General features: G+C 42.6%; 4 protein-coding genes across 5 annotated transcripts; 2 read left to right on the plus strand and 2 right to left on the minus strand.

The window, feature by feature from the left end:
* Window positions 1–285: 285 nt before the first annotated feature.
* On the plus strand, window positions 286–3,348 carry LOC121773397. 2 transcript variants are annotated; one of them, XM_042170249.1, is made up of 3 exons: window positions 286–753; window positions 1,741–2,401; window positions 2,535–3,348. In XM_042170249.1, the coding sequence occupies exons 2-3, from the start codon at window positions 1,794–1,796 to the stop codon at window positions 3,214–3,216; spliced, it is 1,290 nt and encodes a 429-aa protein (XP_042026183.1). In that variant the 5' UTR covers window positions 286–753; window positions 1,741–1,793; the 3' UTR covers window positions 3,217–3,348. The 2 variants fall into 2 exon arrangements, with proteins under 2 accessions (XP_042026183.1, XP_042026182.1); XM_042170248.1 differs by having other exon boundaries at window positions 287–753; window positions 1,753–2,401.
* Window positions 3,349–3,523: 175 nt separating this feature from the next.
* On the minus strand, window positions 3,524–4,884 carry LOC121773399. The gene is made up of 6 exons (XM_042170250.1): window positions 4,570–4,884; window positions 4,376–4,490; window positions 4,101–4,282; window positions 3,959–4,023; window positions 3,739–3,888; window positions 3,524–3,664 (listed from the first exon to the last, which is right to left on the minus strand). Exons 1-6 carry the CDS (start codon window positions 4,799–4,801, stop codon window positions 3,524–3,526), a joined length of 885 nt encoding a protein of 294 aa, XP_042026184.1. The 5' UTR covers window positions 4,802–4,884.
* A 648-nt stretch (window positions 4,885–5,532) lies between these two features.
* LOC121774501 (glutamate receptor 2.3-like) lies at window positions 5,533–8,677 on the minus strand. The gene is made up of 5 exons (XM_042171365.1): window positions 8,410–8,677; window positions 7,002–8,326; window positions 6,598–6,913; window positions 6,110–6,519; window positions 5,533–6,033 (listed from the first exon to the last, which is right to left on the minus strand). Exons 1-5 carry the CDS (start codon window positions 8,675–8,677, stop codon window positions 5,533–5,535), a joined length of 2,820 nt encoding a protein of 939 aa, XP_042027299.1.
* Window positions 8,678–13,014: 4,337 nt separating this feature from the next.
* LOC121774503 (aspartic proteinase CDR1-like) lies at window positions 13,015–14,358 on the plus strand. Its single transcript, XM_042171366.1, has one exon. It carries the CDS (start codon window positions 13,015–13,017, stop codon window positions 14,356–14,358), a length of 1,344 nt encoding a protein of 447 aa, XP_042027300.1.
* Window positions 14,359–18,860: the final 4,502 nt, after the last annotated feature.

The raw sequence follows: 18,860 nt of genomic DNA on the forward strand, positions 1-18,860 counted from the left end.
TTTTGGAATGGGGAGAGTACTACTAGAAGAAAAGCAAGTTTCATAAAAGAAACAACTATAATATTTATTAGTCTTTATAAATATAGAATGTTGGTTATATATAAAAAGTGGCGTGTCCCAATATTTGAGCCGAAAAATAATAGTAAATTTATTGTGCAATCTGTATGAAATAATTACTACCACTCTGTTTAACAGAAACAGTTAAATATGGAAGTGAAGTCTAAATTTGGGTCTGACAGTTTTAAGTAGACGAAATTTAATAAGGTAATAAATATGCTTTTACTTTCTCCGCTAATTTGTTCTTTTCCTTCTTAAAACCGCGCGCAGACGGTATGTTGAGACACACACACACACCATAAACTCCACTTCTTCAACCCCAACAACGCATTCATTCACAAACAGTACCCATTTTTCTTGTGATATGTGCATAGTCTATGTGAATTATTCTTTGCAAGCGTGGTTGGTGCTTTGGTTCTATCATCAATGACCAAAGATCCTCTCTTTTCATAATTCTGCATTATCTTTCTTGGATCTGCAAAAGGGAAAAGAGGGAAAAAGGCGATGAAACGAGTCCTCATTTGAGGGCCTCCTTGTTTTGTTGAAGAAAGGTGGAAAGGCTCAATCTTGAAGCTTGCTTTATTAGGAAAATTTTGTGGGTGTGGGGAATTTAGCAGCTTTTTTCTTGGGCGAATTCCTGAAATAGTGAAAGTGGGGTTTTTTTAAGGAGGAGAAGAAGCAGTACCAATTTTCAAGGTGGGTTGTTTTCATCATCTCTTTTTTGTTTTGAACTTTGTGTTGTTGCATGATGTTTATGAATTCTTGAAATGTGTTTATGGGTTTTGAAGGAATTTGATTCTTCTTGTGTGAGTTTTAGCTTCCTATGAAGTTATGCTTTTTACATGTGTAATTTATTGTTTCCAAGTCTTGACTATTCATCACTTGGTTTTACTCTATCTCTTTGTGTGTGTTTATTTTGGATTTTGGTTTATATGAGAGCAAAGTCTACGGCTCAAAGTTGTGATTTTAAGCCTACTAAGATTGAGAATTTGATGGTGGTTTGCAAAGAATTGCTTACAATATACAGAGAAGAAGAATAAGAAACTGCTTTAGTTGGGGGTTTGAAGGGGAAAGATGGAGGGCCTTGAGAATTTCCAATTCATTTGTGTTATCACTTTGGGCAAAAAGCAATTAAGCATTCCATAATCAATTCTTGGAATAAGAATACAACACTTAGCACAAAGGTGCCCCAAATTGCTCTTCTTCTTCCTTTTCATCATTTCTTTGGCAGTGGTAACTTGTGAACTAAAGCAAGTTTCCATGAAGAAATAAGCGAAAATAGATGTTTATATTCATTCCTAAAACTGCCTTTTTTGCATTTTTGTAGCATCACAGAAAGTATAAATCATGTTTATGGTTACTTTTCATCTTCTCCATTTACTTTTCATATAAAATTCTTGCTATATATGCAGCCGGTTTAGACTTTTGATTACAAAACATGAGTTATTGATTGGTAGTTTGTTCCACTTTTATTGAATTGCATTGGCCTTTTCAATTTTTTCGAGTAACTTTTACATGAAAGATGTGTTTTTTCGTAAGACAAAACACGTGATGATACATGTATCTCGAGCTTGAAAAGGCTGATTTCAAATAAGAGTGCCACATTTTTTCTTGACTGTTTTAGTTTTCCATGGTTATTGCATAACATTTATTTGTGATTGAGATCATCCTAATTATGAGTAGTTGGTGTAACAGCTTATGCTAGAAAGAATCTTTGAAGAAATGGAGTTATAGGAATGGATCCTCAGGCTTTTATTAGGTTGTCTATTGGGTGTCTGGGGATTAGATTTCCTGGAAGTGCAGTAGCCGCAGAAAATTCTGGTATATGTTCGTTCTCTTCTCCATGTGTATGTGAGATACGCCTCCGCGGCTTCCCTGTGCAGACAACACCAATCCCTTTTATGCCATCTCCTGAAGCAACTCCTAATTCTCACAGTGTCTCATCCAGCTTTTATCTCGAAGAATCCGACTTGAAAGCACTCTTGGCACCTGGATGTTTCTATGCTTCCAATGCGAGGCTCGAGATAGCTGTGTTTACGGGTAGGAAGGGGAGCCATTGTGGTGTTGGTGTCAAGAGGCAACAGATTGGAGCTTTTAAGTTGAATGTGGGTCCCGAATGGTGCGAAGGGAAGTCAGTTATTCTCTTCAATGGCTGGATTGGCATTGGCAAGAACAGGCACGAGACTGGTAAACCAGGAGCCGAACTTCATCTACGGGTTAAGCTGGACCCTGACCCTAGATACGTTTTCCAATTCGAAGACGATACTAAGTTGAGCCCGCAAATTGTTCAGCTTCAAGGCAATGTCAAGCAGCCTATTTTCAGCTGCAAGTTTACTCGAGACAGGTAATAATGTGAGATAAAAATGCTTGCTTGATTTCTACACTCTGTCAAAAAATGAATGGTTGTTTCTTGTTTTTGACAAATGAGTTAATGAATAGTTGTTTCTTGATTTCTTGTTTTGATAAATAATTCACAGGGCATCCCAGGTAGATCCACTAAGCAACTTCTGGTCAAATACAGCCGATGGTTCGAACCAAGACACGGGGAGACGAGAGCGCAAGGGGTGGAGAGTGAAGATACACGACCTATCGGGCTCAGCAGTTGCAGCGGCCTTCATAACAACCCCGTTCGTGCCGGCAACGGGCGGTGACTGGGTGGCGAAGTCCAATCCGGGAGCCTGGCTAATCGTCCGCCCTGATCCGTGCAGCTCCGAGAGCTGGCAGCCGTGGGGGAAACTCGAAGCCTGGCGTGAACGGGGAGGGATCAGAGACTGCATCTGCTTCCGCTTCCACGTCTTCTCAGAAGGGCAGGAAGGAGGTGACTTTCTCATGTCGGAGATACTGATCAATGCAGAGAAAGGTGGGGAGTTCTTCATAGATACTGACAGACAGGTTCGCTCTGCAGCAACGCCATTACCGAGCCCACAGAGCAGCGGAGACTTCGCAGGGCTGAGCCCGGTGGCTGGTGGGTTCGTCATGAGCTGTAGGGTGCAGGGGGAAGGGAAGTCGAGCAAGCCCCGGGTGCAGCTTGCAATGAGACATGTTACGTGTGTCGAGGACGCCGCCATCTTCATGGCTCTCGCTGCTGCAGTCGACCTTAGTATCGAGGCGTGCGCACCCTTCCGTAGAAAGATCCGAAGAGGCAATCATTCTTGGTGAAGAAGGTGATACTATTCAATCTAAGAAAATAGTTTCCTCTGATTATTGGACCACATTTTGTACAGAATCAACTTGAATTGGATGTGGATTCTACTGTGTTACTGCTAATTAATCATCCCTCTTCTCTCTGAATTTTCTTCCTTTTTATGCTTTTGTGTAATTTTTGAAGGTGAATGAACCAAAAAAAAAACTTGAAAATACATTTAGAACTTACAAGTGTGTAAATATATACAGAGTAATGTATTTACAGAATTAGGTATTTGGGGGAGTTTAACAATCTAGTTTATCCCCACAAAAAATAAGAATGCTACTTTGTGAATTCTGCATAAATGTTATTTAGTTGTATCTTGTATTGCTGTAGTTCCTCTAAAGCCTTGGCTTTTTCTTCACCTGCACTTTCTTCTATAGCCTTCTCAGACTTTGATATTTTTCTCTCAACGCTTTTTATCTGCAACAACACATTGATGTGAGAGAGATCTCACCACTTATAAACAAACATACAGAGAAAAAGAGGAGAAAGACCTTTCTATAAGGCCACCTTAAGACACCATTCTTTCTGCAGATCTTCTTCATGACTGTAGGGCATATATTCAATTTTCGAGCAGCTTCTTCGATCGGAAGATGAAAGTATTCTACAAAGTCATTGATCCCCAGATTTCTAGTCCTTTCCCTCTGCACCAAACATCAAACTTTCATCAACAATTATGCATTAAAAGTAGTATATATATCACATGTTAACAACCTGCATAGCAAGGGGGATCTTCATGGATCCTCCTGCTTCATTCAACTGCTCACTTTGATAATCACCTGCATTTACTCAAGAATCAACAATGAGATGTGATGTTGGATTAGTATATTATCTGAATTCAACGATGCTAATTAACCTGTTATATCCGGTGCGAATTGAAGAAAATGAGGCGTGTTATCTGGTTGGTTGAATCCAACACTAAGAGCTTCATAGAAGGTCGAGAGAGGATCTTGCATCGGACTGTACCCTTCTCGTCTACAAATCTCGTAATACTCCAACAAGAAATTCTTCACTGCCACCGTGCTCTCCTTGTGAAAACTACAACAATCAAATAAGTGTTAATCTAATTTGTTGAGTGATCATATTTTTTTCGATTAAGCCTTTTCCACGTTAAACGAGCAAGAAACTCACTCGAACATTTGGGAATCTTGGGTCTGCAAAGACGAGCCACAGTCATAAATTCCGAGAAGAGCGTGAGTGATTATCCCAAACACTCCATGAATCTCCAGCCGCTTCAAATTGATGCCTGTAAAAAATCAAAGTAACAAGTTGAAAACGGTGGAAATGGGAAGAAGTGAATTGAGAAAGAAAATGATTGAAATCACCATTGGTGTGAGTAATCTCTCGAAGGATTTGACAGCAAGCGCAGTTATACTGAGCTAATGGTTGGAGGAAGGCAGGGTTGAGTGGCGGTAAGTTTCCGGTTATATCGTTGCAAACTTGCCAAATTACGGGATCCGAAAACAGATCCTCTGTGTCCAAGAGATCGTCATCGTCCAAGTTGAAGTCATTTTGGTCTTGGGGTTGGAAAGGGAAGACGACGGTTGAGTCTGCCATTTCAGGAAGAGTGGCGGCGCCGGTGGAGGCGGCAACGCCTCGTGGCGTTGGCGTTGACGGCGGTGTGGTTGGCTTCTTCCTCAGATTTGGGGGAAAGAGGAGAGAAGAATTGAGTAAAAAAAGTGAAAAGAGGCGTCTGTGAGATTACAATAAGCGGGAGAGGCACAAGCGGTTAGTGACCGTTGGAAAAGCGGTTAACTTTCACAATTAAACTTTTCAAGCATTTACATATGTATAGAGAATTAATATTAATATAATATAATTTACATGTATTCATGATTTTGAAAAATTAATGTATACTACTTATATTTTATTTTGAAATATAGAGAATGGACTTAATGCGAAATAAGTGATTAATAGTAGTAAAAAATGTGTGAGTCCATAATGGGCTTTTATTTTTGGGAATGTACATGGCCCATGAGGTTATATATGGGCCGCACATGGGTCAGTCTCTAAACATGCTATGAAGGGAATTTTTATTTGTAATTTGTAATAAAATGTTGAACTAAGGTGTTGTCACACTTCAGTTTAGTAACACCACAACTAAATATTTGTTGATTTATGTTTTAGTATTGCCTCTATTTATAATTCTTTCCGTTGTTCAGTTCCATTGCTAACTCAAGAGTAATGCTATTTCACAAACTATGACTCTACCGTCCAAATTCTATGAATGTATCATTTCACAAAACTATATAACTCCACAATCCACATACTATCAATGTCATTGCTATCTAAAACAAAGAATGTTGATCTATTTGAACTAGCTCAATGTGATTATCATGCATAGGAGTTGCTGGTTCAGTTGTTGAGAACCCATCATCTTGTGAAAACATCCCTTCTTGACTCTGAGCAACTCCTCTCTCCCCACGGCCCCGGCTATCTGCTGCGGTTGACAGCAAATCGCGGCCTTTCTCTTTACAAAACACCCTACCAAGATCACATATCTTTTTCTTGAATGAACAAGTGGATGTCAAAATACACCTATTATCATACATGAACACACACAAGTATACAACTAGAGCAGATGATGATGATAGCCCTGCAATGAGGAAAAGCCCCCTAAAGCTGTCCAGAGTGAGGCTCTCAGAGGCGATCACAGCCCCATCGGAACTGTTACACCCTTCCTCCTCTCCGAGCCACTTTCTTGTGATAACCAACATCTTATCATCCTCTTTCAGTTTCAAGATTTGTCTTGAAACATCAGGGAGTAGTGGTGAGCCCTTTGGAAATGCCTGCATTGTCAATGAGCTAAAATTTTGATGGAGAGAGAGACGGAATAAGCGAGACAGAGAGGGAACACTAACTTACAAATCCAAAGCCAGAAGTCCTATAAGTTGGCCATATCATAGTATACTTATGGCAATATTTTGAAAGAAAGAGCCTAATGTAAGGAAGCTCATCAACAACTGCGCCTACTTCTCCGTCTCTGCTGCCTTTGGAGAGGGCGTCGTCATAGTCCTCCAACGAGCTGTATATCCTGAACTTGGAGCTGTCAAATTTCATACTATCCATCAAGAATCCACTCACAAAGGAGCCCTCTTGATAGCCAACATATTCACCATTCTTGACAAGATCATTCACTTCGTTCACCTTCGGCTGCAGCTGCTGCAGTGTTAGCATGGAGGTCAAGTTTGCAGTGTAGCTCGACGTTAGAACCAGCACCACAAACACCCACACAATCAACACAAATCTTGTCAAGTTGCTCTTCACTCTCTCCCCTGCCACGATAAAACCAAACTAGTTAAAACAAAGGAAAAAAGGGCTGAAAAAGCAATACTATATGTTTTTGGACTTACTATGTGCAAAAACAAGTGTTGAGAAAGAGAACCAGAAGATCATCCCAACTTGTTGCATTACTTGGCCTTGGAAATGTTTGTTAACGCGATGCTCAAGAACCCAAATGACGAATCCAGTGAAGACGAAGAATGCGCCTATGGTTAGCCAAAGGCTGGTTGTGAGAGGCTTCATGAATATCCAAGCATTCTTCTTCCTATCTTGATCCTTAATTGGGACAACTATTGCAACACCAGATTCTGTGTAAGGGAAGGTGAAATCGACGAAGTTTGATCTGTTAGCTACAATGGTGACATCTCCAACAACTGCATCATATTCCTGTCATAACATAAGTAAGAGAGTCAGTAGTACTCACAATGCAAGAAAATTGCCAAAAGAATCAAAATTTTATGGGATTTACATTTACCTCAGCAAATATTTGATAAACAAGATCATTATAATTCCCACCACTCTGTCCATCAATGGTTTCAAAAGGGATATACTCAAATTGAACAGCATAAGGCATTGATTTCATGACTTCCTCAAAAACATCAATGCAGAAACCAGTTGCTTTAACGGCTTTATTTTCTTGATTCCTCTCAACTTTGATAAATTCAGTGAAGCCCTTTTTGACAGGAACTCCAACTCTCAACTTCTTCCCGCTTGTCGGAATCTCCCAGCCTTTAGGCACGGTGCTCGTGGCCCCCGGCCACAAGATTCCTCCAAGATTCCCCTTTTCTTGAACTTCATCATCACACTTCAGCTCCTTTGAAATCCCATTTCTCTCTGACCAAAATCCAACAGTGCATTCTCCTCTGCCATACACACTCACTATCTCAAACGCAGACGGCTGCAATTGCCCATTGCTTATATTGAAATCGCCACTCAGCCCTTTAAACTTACAGTTTCTGATCAAATGGATAAAAGAGGGATCACTGTTTGAAGTCCCTATTGCTTCCAAATCTGTCAAATTCCAACCCTCGACCGGCTTCGAGAACCGTGGGGATGCCACTCCCACGTGCTCGACTGCCTCAGCCAATACTGTCACAGTGTCATAAGCCCACAATCCAACAACATCAAGTTCTGTCCTCTCCATCTCTGGATTCTCCCTATCAAACCTCTTCCTCCATCTCTTCGAAAACCTCCTAACCTCCTCGGATCTTGGAACATATGCCTTCACTCCTAACACGCCTTGCATCGCCTCAATAGTCTCTGAATCCACATAATGCAACAAACTAGTCAAAACATCAGCAATGATCCATGCATACCCCTCTCTCATCATCTCAGCCTCCTTCGCCATCTTAAAGAAACGCGTTGCAAGATATGGGAGCATGTGCACCACGAACACCCTCGTCTGCATAGTCTTCATCTTGTACAATTCTTGAAGAATTCGATCATCTTCTGCTGAAGGAGACACGATGCTTTGGTATGAAACCAAAGCATTGATCTGCATCAGACCCTCAGACAAGAATGGCATCAGGCCACTCCCATAAGTCGTATCCTCGTACACGACAACAACCTCCCTCCAACCAAAATTCTTCACAATTGCAGCAATCGCTTTGGCCTGCGAAGAAGAGCACCATGATGCCCTAACAAAGTGCGGTGACTCTGTAGGCGACAGCAACGGGCTCGTTGATTGAGATATGATTGGAACTCTCACTAGATCACCAATGTCTATCACAAAATCTGCTTGGATCGATCTTTGTGGCCCGAATATCGCCATCACTTGAGTATTCTTCAACAGATCAATGGCTGCAACAAAACATCTTATAGTCAAGAATTGGCTTAAAAAGAAAAATCAAGAAGAAAAAGAAAAAAAGTAGCATTAGCATTACCAGCTGAAGCTGCAGCTGCAGAGCTATTGCTGGCATCTCTGAAATGAGGCACAATCATAGTATTAAAACTTTGTTTTGAGTAGAAATCATCAATCGCCATAGAAATGCATGTCTTCAAGATTTTTCCAACAGTTTGGTTAAGATCAAGAATGATTCCCACATCAGCCTTTGCGGCAGTTGCATTATAACCGTCTGATTGATCAACACAAATGATCATGATCATGATCATGATCATCAACAGATGCAAAGACCATTTTGAAATCTGCATTGGTAAAGCATATGTGAAGAGTGTTGAAGCGAAAAACTTATATAAACACTTATTGATCATGCAAATTTGTTAGCAAGAAATTGGAATATAATTAAATCCGCGTTTAATTACTAAGTCAGTGATGTAAAGGCAGAGTATGTTGCTATGTGTAGTAGACTTGTCAAACATTTTTTTTTCTTGGATACTAAATATTTTCATGGCTGGTAAAAGTCTGCTGATTTGGTGACAGCTCTGACCAATTCTCGAATTTATGGATTTGGTGACAGCTCTAGTCCAATCTACATTTAGTTACAAAAAATATTTTTGTGGAGTATTTAGTGAGACTTAGTATATGACTGAATTTTGAGGTCTGCCCCTTGAGACAAGTTGAGCTTCCAGAATTGAGTTTACCCTTCAATTCCAAGCTTCTTGTTGACAGGAAACCCAACTTATTACCATCCATCTTGTTCTTTTTTTTCCCCCTCAAGTGTCCTGTTTTAGCCTTATTTAATAAGTACATTTTGGCCTTTGGGATTTGATAATAACATTGAGATTAGAGTAATCAACCATCTACATTAAGCTATATGACATATCTATAAGTAATTTATTTTATATACTCCCCCCGTCCCATAATAAATGTCTCACTTTCCTTTTTAGTTTGTCCCACAAAAGATGTCACATTTCCATTTTTAGAAAAAGTTCTCTCTCACATGAATATAAAAGTTATATTTTCTCTCTTCATTTAACACACAAAACAAAACCTCCTAAAATCTCATGGCGTTCCACAAGTGTGACATTTTTTATGGGATGGAGGGAGTGAGAATCAATTTTTTATAGTTATTGAAAATAGATGGTGATGTAGTTATTGCACTTCAATTTTGGCGCCATATCACAACTCTTTTAATAGCTCATACATACCTCTCCCATAACACTACTCCTATAATTTTAATTTTTCAGTTTCTAAAATTACAATGGATTACATATTATAATGTTATAATAAGAATAATATTAATAATTATTAAGCATCCAATATTTTACAACATGGCCTTGATTGAGCATTTGACAACATCTATTGATTATTATTGCACGTTAAAACGTCATTACAGATTTCAAACTGCATCGATTGTGAATGAATTAAGGCTCCCATTACCAAAATAACATTCATCAACTAAAAATGGAACATAAAATGGTAAATTGAAATGAAAAATAAAAAGCAGTAATGGTAAAAAAAATCTAAATCCGATGGTAACAATATGTTCAGAAATTCAATATGTTGCTCATTAATATCCAACAAAAAAATTGAAAAGAGAAAAAGACTCCATGTGGAAAGAATCAGGGGTAGAGATGGGGCAAATCTTCAGCATCAAACGGCTGGTAGCCCTCCACGTCATCTCCGCCCGTCTCCAGCAATTGCCTCTCGGGTCTCTCCGGACATAACAGATCCCCTCCTTCAACGCCGTTAGATATCACGCTGTTTAAATCGCAGTTTACAGCATTATAGTCATCTGTTGCCGGAGACGGCACCGGTGATCTCACTGGCTCTTCCGCACCCTCGATTTCTGGAGCCGGCGATGGACTTGTGCTCGGAGCATCATCACCATCTTCTTCGACCTCCGCCGCGGGAGATGGAAGCCCGACCCAATCGGAATCGGTTGGACCGTCGGAGGCCTCCGGAGCAACTACCGGACTTTCGTATTCCGCCGGCGACGGTGAAGGAACTCTTCCCCCATGAATCGGAGCCGGGGAAGGAACTCCAGGTGATTCGTCGTTATCAGAAACCCCATGAAATTGAGCCGGAGAAAGATATCTCGGGGATTGGCCGTTACCAGAAACCCTAGAAATTGGGGCCGGGAACGGAGCAGAAACCCTAGAAATTGGGGCCGGAGACGGAGCCCTCGGAAAATCGCTGTTGATGAAATCGGCGGGAATTGGAGGCGGAGAAGGAGCCGAATCGGCGGCGGCGGGTGGTGGAGCCGGTTGAGAATCAGCGACGTCGTCTAACGACGACAAAACGGAAACAACAACCATCCAGCGGTTACGATAAACCTCCCTCCTTCCCACTGGAACGCCGTCCACAGTGACGGCGCCGCCGTTGGAGACGACGTGGACCGTCTTGTTCGGGAACAGAGTGTAGAACTCGACTCCGACCGCCGACATCCTCGCAAGATCGGCCAAGAGCTGGCGCGTGGGGATGACGTGGTGGCGGAAATTGTACCGGAAACTCTCCGGCGTCATGAACAAGTGCACGTCGGAAACTGCAAGAACAGTCACCGACGTGAGCGGCAGCAGAACCGATCTCCGCACGCGCATGGCGGAGGCCACCACGTTGTAGCCCTTCCGCCGCAGAGCCCTCATCGCGCGCCCAAGAAACATCTGGTTCAGTTGGAGCGGCGCGGTGTCGGAGGTGGGGAAGCGGTGGGCGAGGGAGCATCTGGTGGCGAAGGCGGGGTTGAGGACGCCGTCGATGCCGTGGACGATGAGGTTCTCGTCGACGTAGAGGTCGGGCTGGCGGATCTTGACGGTGGTGATGGGGTTGGTGAAGGGGGAGGAGGAGATGGAGACCTGGCCAGCGCGGGGGCTCTTGAAGAGGTGGAGGCAGTTGTTATTGTAGAAGGTGCGGAGCTCGTCGCCGTCGTCGCGGGAGGAGATGGCGGGCCAGGTGGCGGGGGGAGGGCGGAGGGTGTGGTAGAGGAGGACGGGGATGGAGGGGCGCGGCGGAGGGCGGTGGTTGTTGAGGATGCGGGTGGAGGCGAAGGAGAAGGAGAAGTCGGGTGGGGCGAGGAGGGTTCCGGAGAAGTTGGCGGTGGAGGAGATGGAGACGAGAAGGGATGCGAAGATGGAGTAGCCTCTGATGCGGAGGGTGTCCGCGGCGAGGATTGCGGAGGGCGGCCGATGGGGGACGGCGGCACAGCTCCAAGAAAGGAGCAGAGAGAAAGTGAAGAGCTTGATGCAGTGGAAAGAATCCATGGCTGTTTGTGATCGAGTTTTCTTGGTTGCGAAATGGAGAGTAATGTGGTTGTGACTTGTGACTGAGAATGAATGAATTGGCGGAGAGATTTAAATGATTCTGCAACTGCTTCTCATCAAACTTTCCCTCGCGAAACTGAGATCTTGATTGGACGGTCAGGATCTAAAAGAAAAGCTGATCTTATCAAATTTTAACTTTTGTCCCGTATTATATGATTTGACTAACAGGAAACAAAATATGTTCTCTTAATACTGAAACAATTTTATTCTTTTAAGTTTTATTTGGCCATTTTATACCACATGCATTCCTTGAGAATAAAATAGATTAACTGAGAAACATATGTGAAGTGTAAGGTTGAGTGGCTGACTATTCTTCAACATGAAGTTAATTACATTGATAATTTGGACAAAGATGAGAAAATTTTCAAAATGAGATGGGACCAATTGTGTGATTAAAATGACCTAAATAGTATTTCATCCGTCCCACTTTAGAAGTCTCATTTTAGTTCGACACGAGTTTTAAGAAATATGAACGAAAGTTGGTGAAAAAAGATTGTTGAATGTAAGTCATACTTTTATATATTAGTTTTATAATAAATTGTGAGCGGGAAAAAAGTAGGTGAAATGTAAAGCCTATTGCCATTTATGGAATATTCCTACTGGAACTCCTAAAGTGGGATATCCAAAAATGATGAACCGGGACTCCTTAAGTGAGACGGAGGGAGTATCAATTTTTAGCATAACAATATTGCCAATATAATTACTACTAAACAAATACATATGACGCCATACATATATTTACCCTAGCTAGGAAGGGATGAAATAGCTAATAGTAGTACCTAAAATATTATGTATTCTCAATCTAAAATTAGAACTTTTCTTTTGATTCTGTATGATTTTTAAGAAATGTGGGAATGAAAATAAATTTTAAAAATTTAGTGGAGAGTATGATTCCATTTTGTATATTATTAGTAATTAGTATAAAATGTGTGTATCTAATGAAGTGATGAGAATCACATTTGCATGATTCTCCCTAGTTTTTAAAAACTTTGTGGTGTGCTATATAGACTCATTCATTTTAGTCCTATTATAGAGGACGTAGTGAGAAAATCCAAAATTAGAGTGATATATCCTGAAGTAAACCATGGCATCACTTATTTAAGAAATATCTCTTACTTTAATCAAGCATTTAAGGCTGTACTCTATCTGAGGATTTCCAATAACAAAATACAAGCAATGATAGTAACTTTCATTTATGCAAGAAAACCATTATTCCAGGAGAGTATCTTGGCCATCGACATCATTACATGAATCATCAAAAACTCTTCAACTATATAAACTCAAACACACACATTAGTAGTATAGCACAACAACATATAACAACATCATTCATGGCTGGAACAATGAAACTCATCAAAATAGCACTAGCTTGTGCACTAGCCCTAGTCTCGATCCTCCATGCAACTGAAGCAGCAGGTTTCAGCGTTGATCTGATCCACAGAGATTCCCTAAAATCCCCCTCACCCCAATCCTCCTTCGAGCGCATCGAAGCCACCGTGCAACGATCATTCAACCGCGCCAAAACCCTAATCCTCAGAGACGGTGGCAACAACTCTCCACAAGCAGCCTCAGTCGACATTGTCCCTGACGCCGGCGAGTACCTCATGAGGTTCGGCCTCGGCATCCCCCAAGTCGAAACCCTAGCCATCGCCGACACGGGGAGCGACCTCACATGGGTACAATGCGCCCCCTGCCAGAAATGCTTCAAGCAGAAGGCCCCAATCTTCGACCCGAGCAAATCCTCCACCTACAAGCCGGTCCCTTGCAGCTCACCCACGTGCAAATCCGTCCGCAGCACCTCGTGCAGCGGCGCTAAGGGCGTCTGCAACTACTCCATCCAGTACGGCGACAGATCCTACAGCAGAGGCGACCTCGCCACCGAAACCCTAACCCTAGGCGCCAACGAGTCCATCCCCACCACCATCATCGGCTGCGGCCACGTCGACCAGGGCACATTCGGCGCCGGCGCGTCGGGGATCGTCGGCCTCGGCGGCGGGAAAGAGTCTTTAATCCGGCAGATGCAGACCTCGATTAAGGGGAAATTCTCCTACTGCCTCGTCCCGATCTCCGGGCGGTCGAGCCAGCCGAGCAAGATGCACTTCGGGGACGAGGCCGTGGTCTCCGGCGTGGGGGTTTTGACCACTCCGATCATCGCCAAGTCGCCGGATACCTTCTACTATCTGACTTTGGAAGGCATGAGCGTTGGCAACAAGAGATTCAACCTGGCTCCGTTGTCATCCGACGACGACGAAGGCGGAGAAGGCGGCGACGTGTTTCAATCGGGGGAAGGGAACATAATCATAGATTCGGGGACGACGCTGACGTTCCTTCCCAGCGAAATGTACCGGGAAGTGGAGACGGCGGTGAAGAGGGAGGTGGGATTGAAGGAGATCGCAGATCCAGCGAGGCAGCTCAAGTTGTGCTACCCTGCGACGGAGGAGTTCGAGAGCAAGATTCCGGAAATCACTGCGCATTTTAAGGGGGCTGATGTGAAGTTGAAGGCTTACAACGCTTTTGTTAAGACGAGTGAGAGTTCAGTGTGCTTTGCCTTTGCGGAGTCGACTAGTTTGGGGATTGCGATTTATGGGAATCTGGCGCAGATGGACTACTTGATCGGGTATGATTTGGTGAAGAAGACGGTGTCGTTTAAGCCAGCTGATTGTAGCAATGCATGATGAAGATGGTAGTATTCCATTAAATAAGGGGATATGAATAATTACATGTTTATTTACTTTATTTTCCGGTAAATTATGAGATTCTTTCGCTAAGTGATGAAGTATTAAACAATGTTCAAGAAATTAAAAGAAGGAAATATCAAACTTTCAAATTTGTATTAGAATTCCAATATGACAAAATAAAATTCAATTTCATGCACCAAATATTGATAGAAATCCATGGGTTCCATCCTAAAACCAATTGGTGATAAGAGGAGAGACCCATGAGACTTATATAGTGGATTAAGCTCTTTGTGTACACTGATGTGAGATATTATTATATTCATTTTTGTGTTTCAATTGCCAACACTCTCCCTCAAACCCTTCAAGGTGAATCTTGGAGGGGTTGGACTTTTTTATGAACGATTGGACAATCGGCCTAATTTTTTTTCGATCGGTTGGACCATTGGCCCAAATTTTCATCCTAGTTATACTGCTGGGTCAGTCATTTTTTTCGGTTTCAGCCCAGATATACTGCTGGGTCAGTTAAATATGACCCACAGTCGGCGACCCGCTCTGATACCATGATAAAAGAGATCGAAATCGAGAAAAAGTTTATATTGTTCACTACTTTGATTTACATAGGTACAAGGTTTATATAGACTTAGGAGTATCTACATAAGGAAAACCTAATTAGCATAATTACATTGATTCGATATCTTCTAAGTATGGTATAGAATAAATCAATATCCTCTGATTGTGATCTTCCGTGATTTCTTCTAACACTCCCCATCAAGTTAAGTAACAGGATTACCGATACATAACTTGCACAGTACTTCTCGAAAGGACTTTGAGTTTACAGCCTTTGTCAAAATATCAGCCAGTTGATCTTCGGATTTCACAAATGGTATTTCCACCACTTTTGCCTCAATGTTTTCCTTAATGAAGTGTCTTTCCACCTCCACATGCTTGGTTCGATCATGTTGCACTGGGTTCTCTGAGATGTTGATTGTCGCCTTATTATCACAAAAGAGTCGGCACGATTGCGACGAGCGGAGATCTAGTTCTGTCATAAGTCTTCTTAGCCATAGTATCTCTGTCAGTCCACTTCTGATTCCTCGAAATTCAGCCTCTGCACTAGATAGTGCCACCACTTTCTGTTTCTTGCTTCTCCATGTAACAAGGTTTCCTCCTACAAAGGTGAAGTATCCGGCAGTCGATTTCCTATCAACCGGATTTCCTGCCCAGTCAGCATCTGTGTAACCATGTATCTCCATATGACCATGATTCTAAAAAAGTAACCCATGTTCTGCCGTTCCCTTTAAATACCGAACAATCCTTAGGACGGCTTCCCAATATTCCTCTTGAGGTAGGTGCATGAACTGACTCACTACTCCTACGACATAGGCAATGTCGGGTCTCGTGTGAGATAAATAGATCAATTTACCTACCAGCCTTTGATATCTCCCCCTGTCCGCCAACTTTTCTCCTTTGCGAATCTGAAGTCCATGATTTTGTACCATCGGAGTCTCCGCAGGTTTGCAATCCAGCATCCCTACTTCTGCCAAAAGATCAAGTACATACTTCTTCTGATTGATAAAGATTCCTTTCTTAGACCTCAAGACTTCGATTCCCAGGAAGTACTTGAGCTGCCCTAGATCCTTCATCTCAAATTCTCTGAAAAGATTTTTTCTTAGCTCAGCTATTTCTTCTTCATCACCTCCAGTGATAATCATGTCGTCTACATAGATGATCAAACAAGTGATCTTGCCATCCTTCTTCTTGAGAAACAAGGTATGATCTGAGTTGCTCTGCTTGTATTCATATTTTTTCATCACTTCAGTGAATCTCCCAAACCATGCTCTCGGAGATTGTTTCAAACCATACAATGTTCTTTTTAGCTGACAGACTTCCCCATCCAGAAACTCTTCCGTAAACCCAGGAGGAGGTTCCATATACACTGGCTTTGGCAGCTCTCTGTGTAAAAAGACATTAGTTACATCGAACTGATGCAACGACCACTCCTTGTTGGCTGCAATGGAGAACATTACTCTCACGATGTTTATCTTTGCCACTAGTGAGAAAGTTTCGGCATAGTCTACGCCGTATGTCTGGGTGTACCCTTTCGCCACAAGTCTGGCTTTGTAGCGATCTATAGTGCCATGTGGTCTCCGTTTGATCGTGAAGACCCATCTACATCCCACAGTCTTTGCACCATCTGGTAGCTTACCTTTTATCTGTGTACTATTCTTTAACAAGGCCTTCATTTTAGTAAACATCGCCTCTTTCTAATGCTTATGCCTCATGGCTTCCTCTATTGTCTGTGGGATTTCCTCATCTTCATATAGTGCCGTCTCAAAGGCTCGGGCCATCTTGGTCAGATTTCCTTGCACAAAGTTTGCTACCCCGTATCTGCTTTTCTTTCCAATCTTCTCAGGTGAGTACCGTTTCGGTGGCACTCCCCGTGTACTCCTATATGGAAGTCTGTACTGTCCTGTATCACTATCAATGGTGTTGTCTTCTTCTGTGCCAACAAGATTAGTGGAAACTGAATTCTCACCAGAGTTTGAGTCTAGAGTTACCTCGGATATCCTCTGAGGAGGATCGACGGGTGATGGATGAGATGACTCAGGTAGAGATGAGACATGCTCGGTGGTAGTGACGACCACTGGCTCGGTTGGTTCCTCGATAGAGGGATTTGGCAATGGCACGACCCAACTTAGATAGTCCGCAGAACTACCTGAATCACTCTCCCCCTGACTACTAAGGTGGGTGATGTAAAAGAAATCGGTTTCCAAAAAATTGCAGTTCATGGTGGTGATAATTTTTCTAGTGACAGGGTCATAACAACGGTATCCTTTTTGGTTTTGTCCATACCCCACAAAAACACATTTGGTTGCACATGGGGATAGTTTGGGTCATTCATGTTTTGGAATGCGGACGTATATTGTACATCCAAAGACTTTGGCTGAAAGGTTTAGGTGGTCAGGGATTTTGGCCATTCTGGATAAGGTATCGAGGGGGGGTTTTTGTTCAGGATTTTTGTGGGTACTCTATTCATGAGGTAGACAGAGGTAGCAACAGCTTCAGGCCAAAAATGTTTGGGTACATTGGATTCAATCATAAGGGCACGGGGCATTTCTAGAATTGTCCTATTTTTCCGTTCAGCTACCCCATTTTGTTCGGGTGTGTAGGCACAAGAGGTTTGGTGAAGTAAGCCTTTTTCCTTAAAGAAGCCGGTCATGGTACTGTTCAAAAATTCCCTCCCATTATCGGATCTGAGTGTTTTGATTGTGGTGTGGAATTGTGTCTGGATCATTTTAAAGAAAAGGATTAACCTATCAACTACTTGAGATTTATGTTTCAAGAAATATATCCATGTCATTCTTGTGCAATCATCAATAAAAATCACAAAATAACGAGAATGGCTTTCGTTATTTTGTGATTTTTATTGATGATTGCACAAGAATGACATGGATATATTTCTTGAAACATAAATCTCAAGTAGTTGATAGGTTAATCCTTTTCTTTAAAATGATCCAGACACAATTCCACACCACAATCAAAACACTCAGATCCGATAATGGGAGGGAATTTTTGAACAGTACCATGACCGGCTCAACTGGTTGGGAAGGGAGGCAATGGATACCGCCCATCCAGGAGGTCAGGAGTTCAAATCCTGGATGGCGCATCCTGGGATTAATTTCCCTGTGGGCTCAAGGCTTGTTGCCTTGGGACTTTGCAAGCGTGCAGGCCTGGACCTGTCTGAGGGTGGTCAACTTACATGCCCAGGACCCGTCTGGAGGTGGATAACTTACCGGTCTAGTACCGGTTGCGAAGAAGGCTAGTTCGTTTGGGGGCCACGAGGTGGTAGATAGCTTACATGCCTAGTACCAGCTGGGAAGAAGACTAGTTCGTTGGGGCCACGAAGGGCTGGGGTGGGCTAGTTCGTGCGGACACGAGGGGCTGGAAGAGGCTGGTTCGCTTGCCAATGTATCTCGAACTCCGATGTGTGTGTGGGTCTGTGTCCGATGTGTATGTGTGTGTGTGTGGAAAAAAAAAACAATAGGTGCAGGCCCCCACACATCAGCATGCACTAAAGAAAATATGGAATTCATTCGAGTGTCTGTAAGTTTAAAGGACTGTCTGTGGCTCTTGGCCAAAACACAAGTTTCACAACAAAAATCAGAAGGAATAGATAGTTTTGGAAAAAAGAGCTTAAAGTAACCAGGAGAAGGGTGTCCTAGTCTTCGGTGCCATAGCCAAGTCTATTGTCTCGTGGATCCGTGAGCCAGCATTGCAGTATCAGTTTGAGCTATCTCGTCCACGTAGTAGAGTCCTTGGTTCTCATTGCCACGCCCAATAATCCTCCTCGTCTGAATATCCTGTAAAATGCAGAAATTGGGTTGCATTAGAAGTGTACAATTCAATTCCCTCGTTACATGGCTAATAGACATCAATCTTTGTGACAAGGTCGGGACATATAAGCAATTCGAAAGTTTTAGAGTAGGGGATATTTCGAC

The sequence above is a fragment of the Salvia splendens genome, chromosome 17 (assembly GCF_004379255.2).
Source record: "Salvia splendens isolate huo1 chromosome 17, SspV2, whole genome shotgun sequence".
Taxonomy (NCBI): domain Eukaryota; kingdom Viridiplantae; phylum Streptophyta; class Magnoliopsida; order Lamiales; family Lamiaceae; genus Salvia; species Salvia splendens.

Bases quoted from the DNA above. Each gene is read 5' to 3' on its own strand.
- LOC121774503 (XM_042171366.1), top strand. From the start codon at position 13,015: ATGGCTGGAACAATGAAACTCATCAAAATAGCACTAGCTTGTGCACTA.
- LOC121774501 (XM_042171365.1), bottom strand. From the start codon at position 8,677: ATGCAGATTTCAAAATGGTCTTTGCATCTGTTGATGATCATGATCATG. The intron at 8,327-8,409 runs GTAATGCTAATG...GTTTTGTTGCAG, and splicing joins TGCAGCTGCAGCTTCAGCTG to CCATTGATCTGTTGAAGAAT. The intron at 6,914-7,001 runs GTAAATGTAAAT...ATGTTATGACAG, and splicing joins TTTATCAAATATTTGCTGAG to GAATATGATGCAGTTGTTGG.
- LOC121773397 (XM_042170249.1), top strand. From the start codon at position 1,794: ATGGATCCTCAGGCTTTTATTAGGTTGTCTATTGGGTGTCTGGGGATT. The intron at 2,402-2,534 runs GTAATAATGTGA...AATAATTCACAG, and splicing joins TGCAAGTTTACTCGAGACAG to GGCATCCCAGGTAGATCCAC.
- LOC121773399 (XM_042170250.1), bottom strand. From the start codon at position 4,801: ATGGCAGACTCAACCGTCGTCTTCCCTTTCCAACCCCAAGACCAAAAT. The intron at 4,283-4,375 runs GTGAGTTTCTTG...TGATTGTTGTAG, and splicing joins CAAGATTCCCAAATGTTCGA to TTTTCACAAGGAGAGCACGG. The intron at 4,024-4,100 runs GTTAATTAGCAT...GAGTAAATGCAG, and splicing joins ATTCGCACCGGATATAACAG to GTGATTATCAAAGTGAGCAG.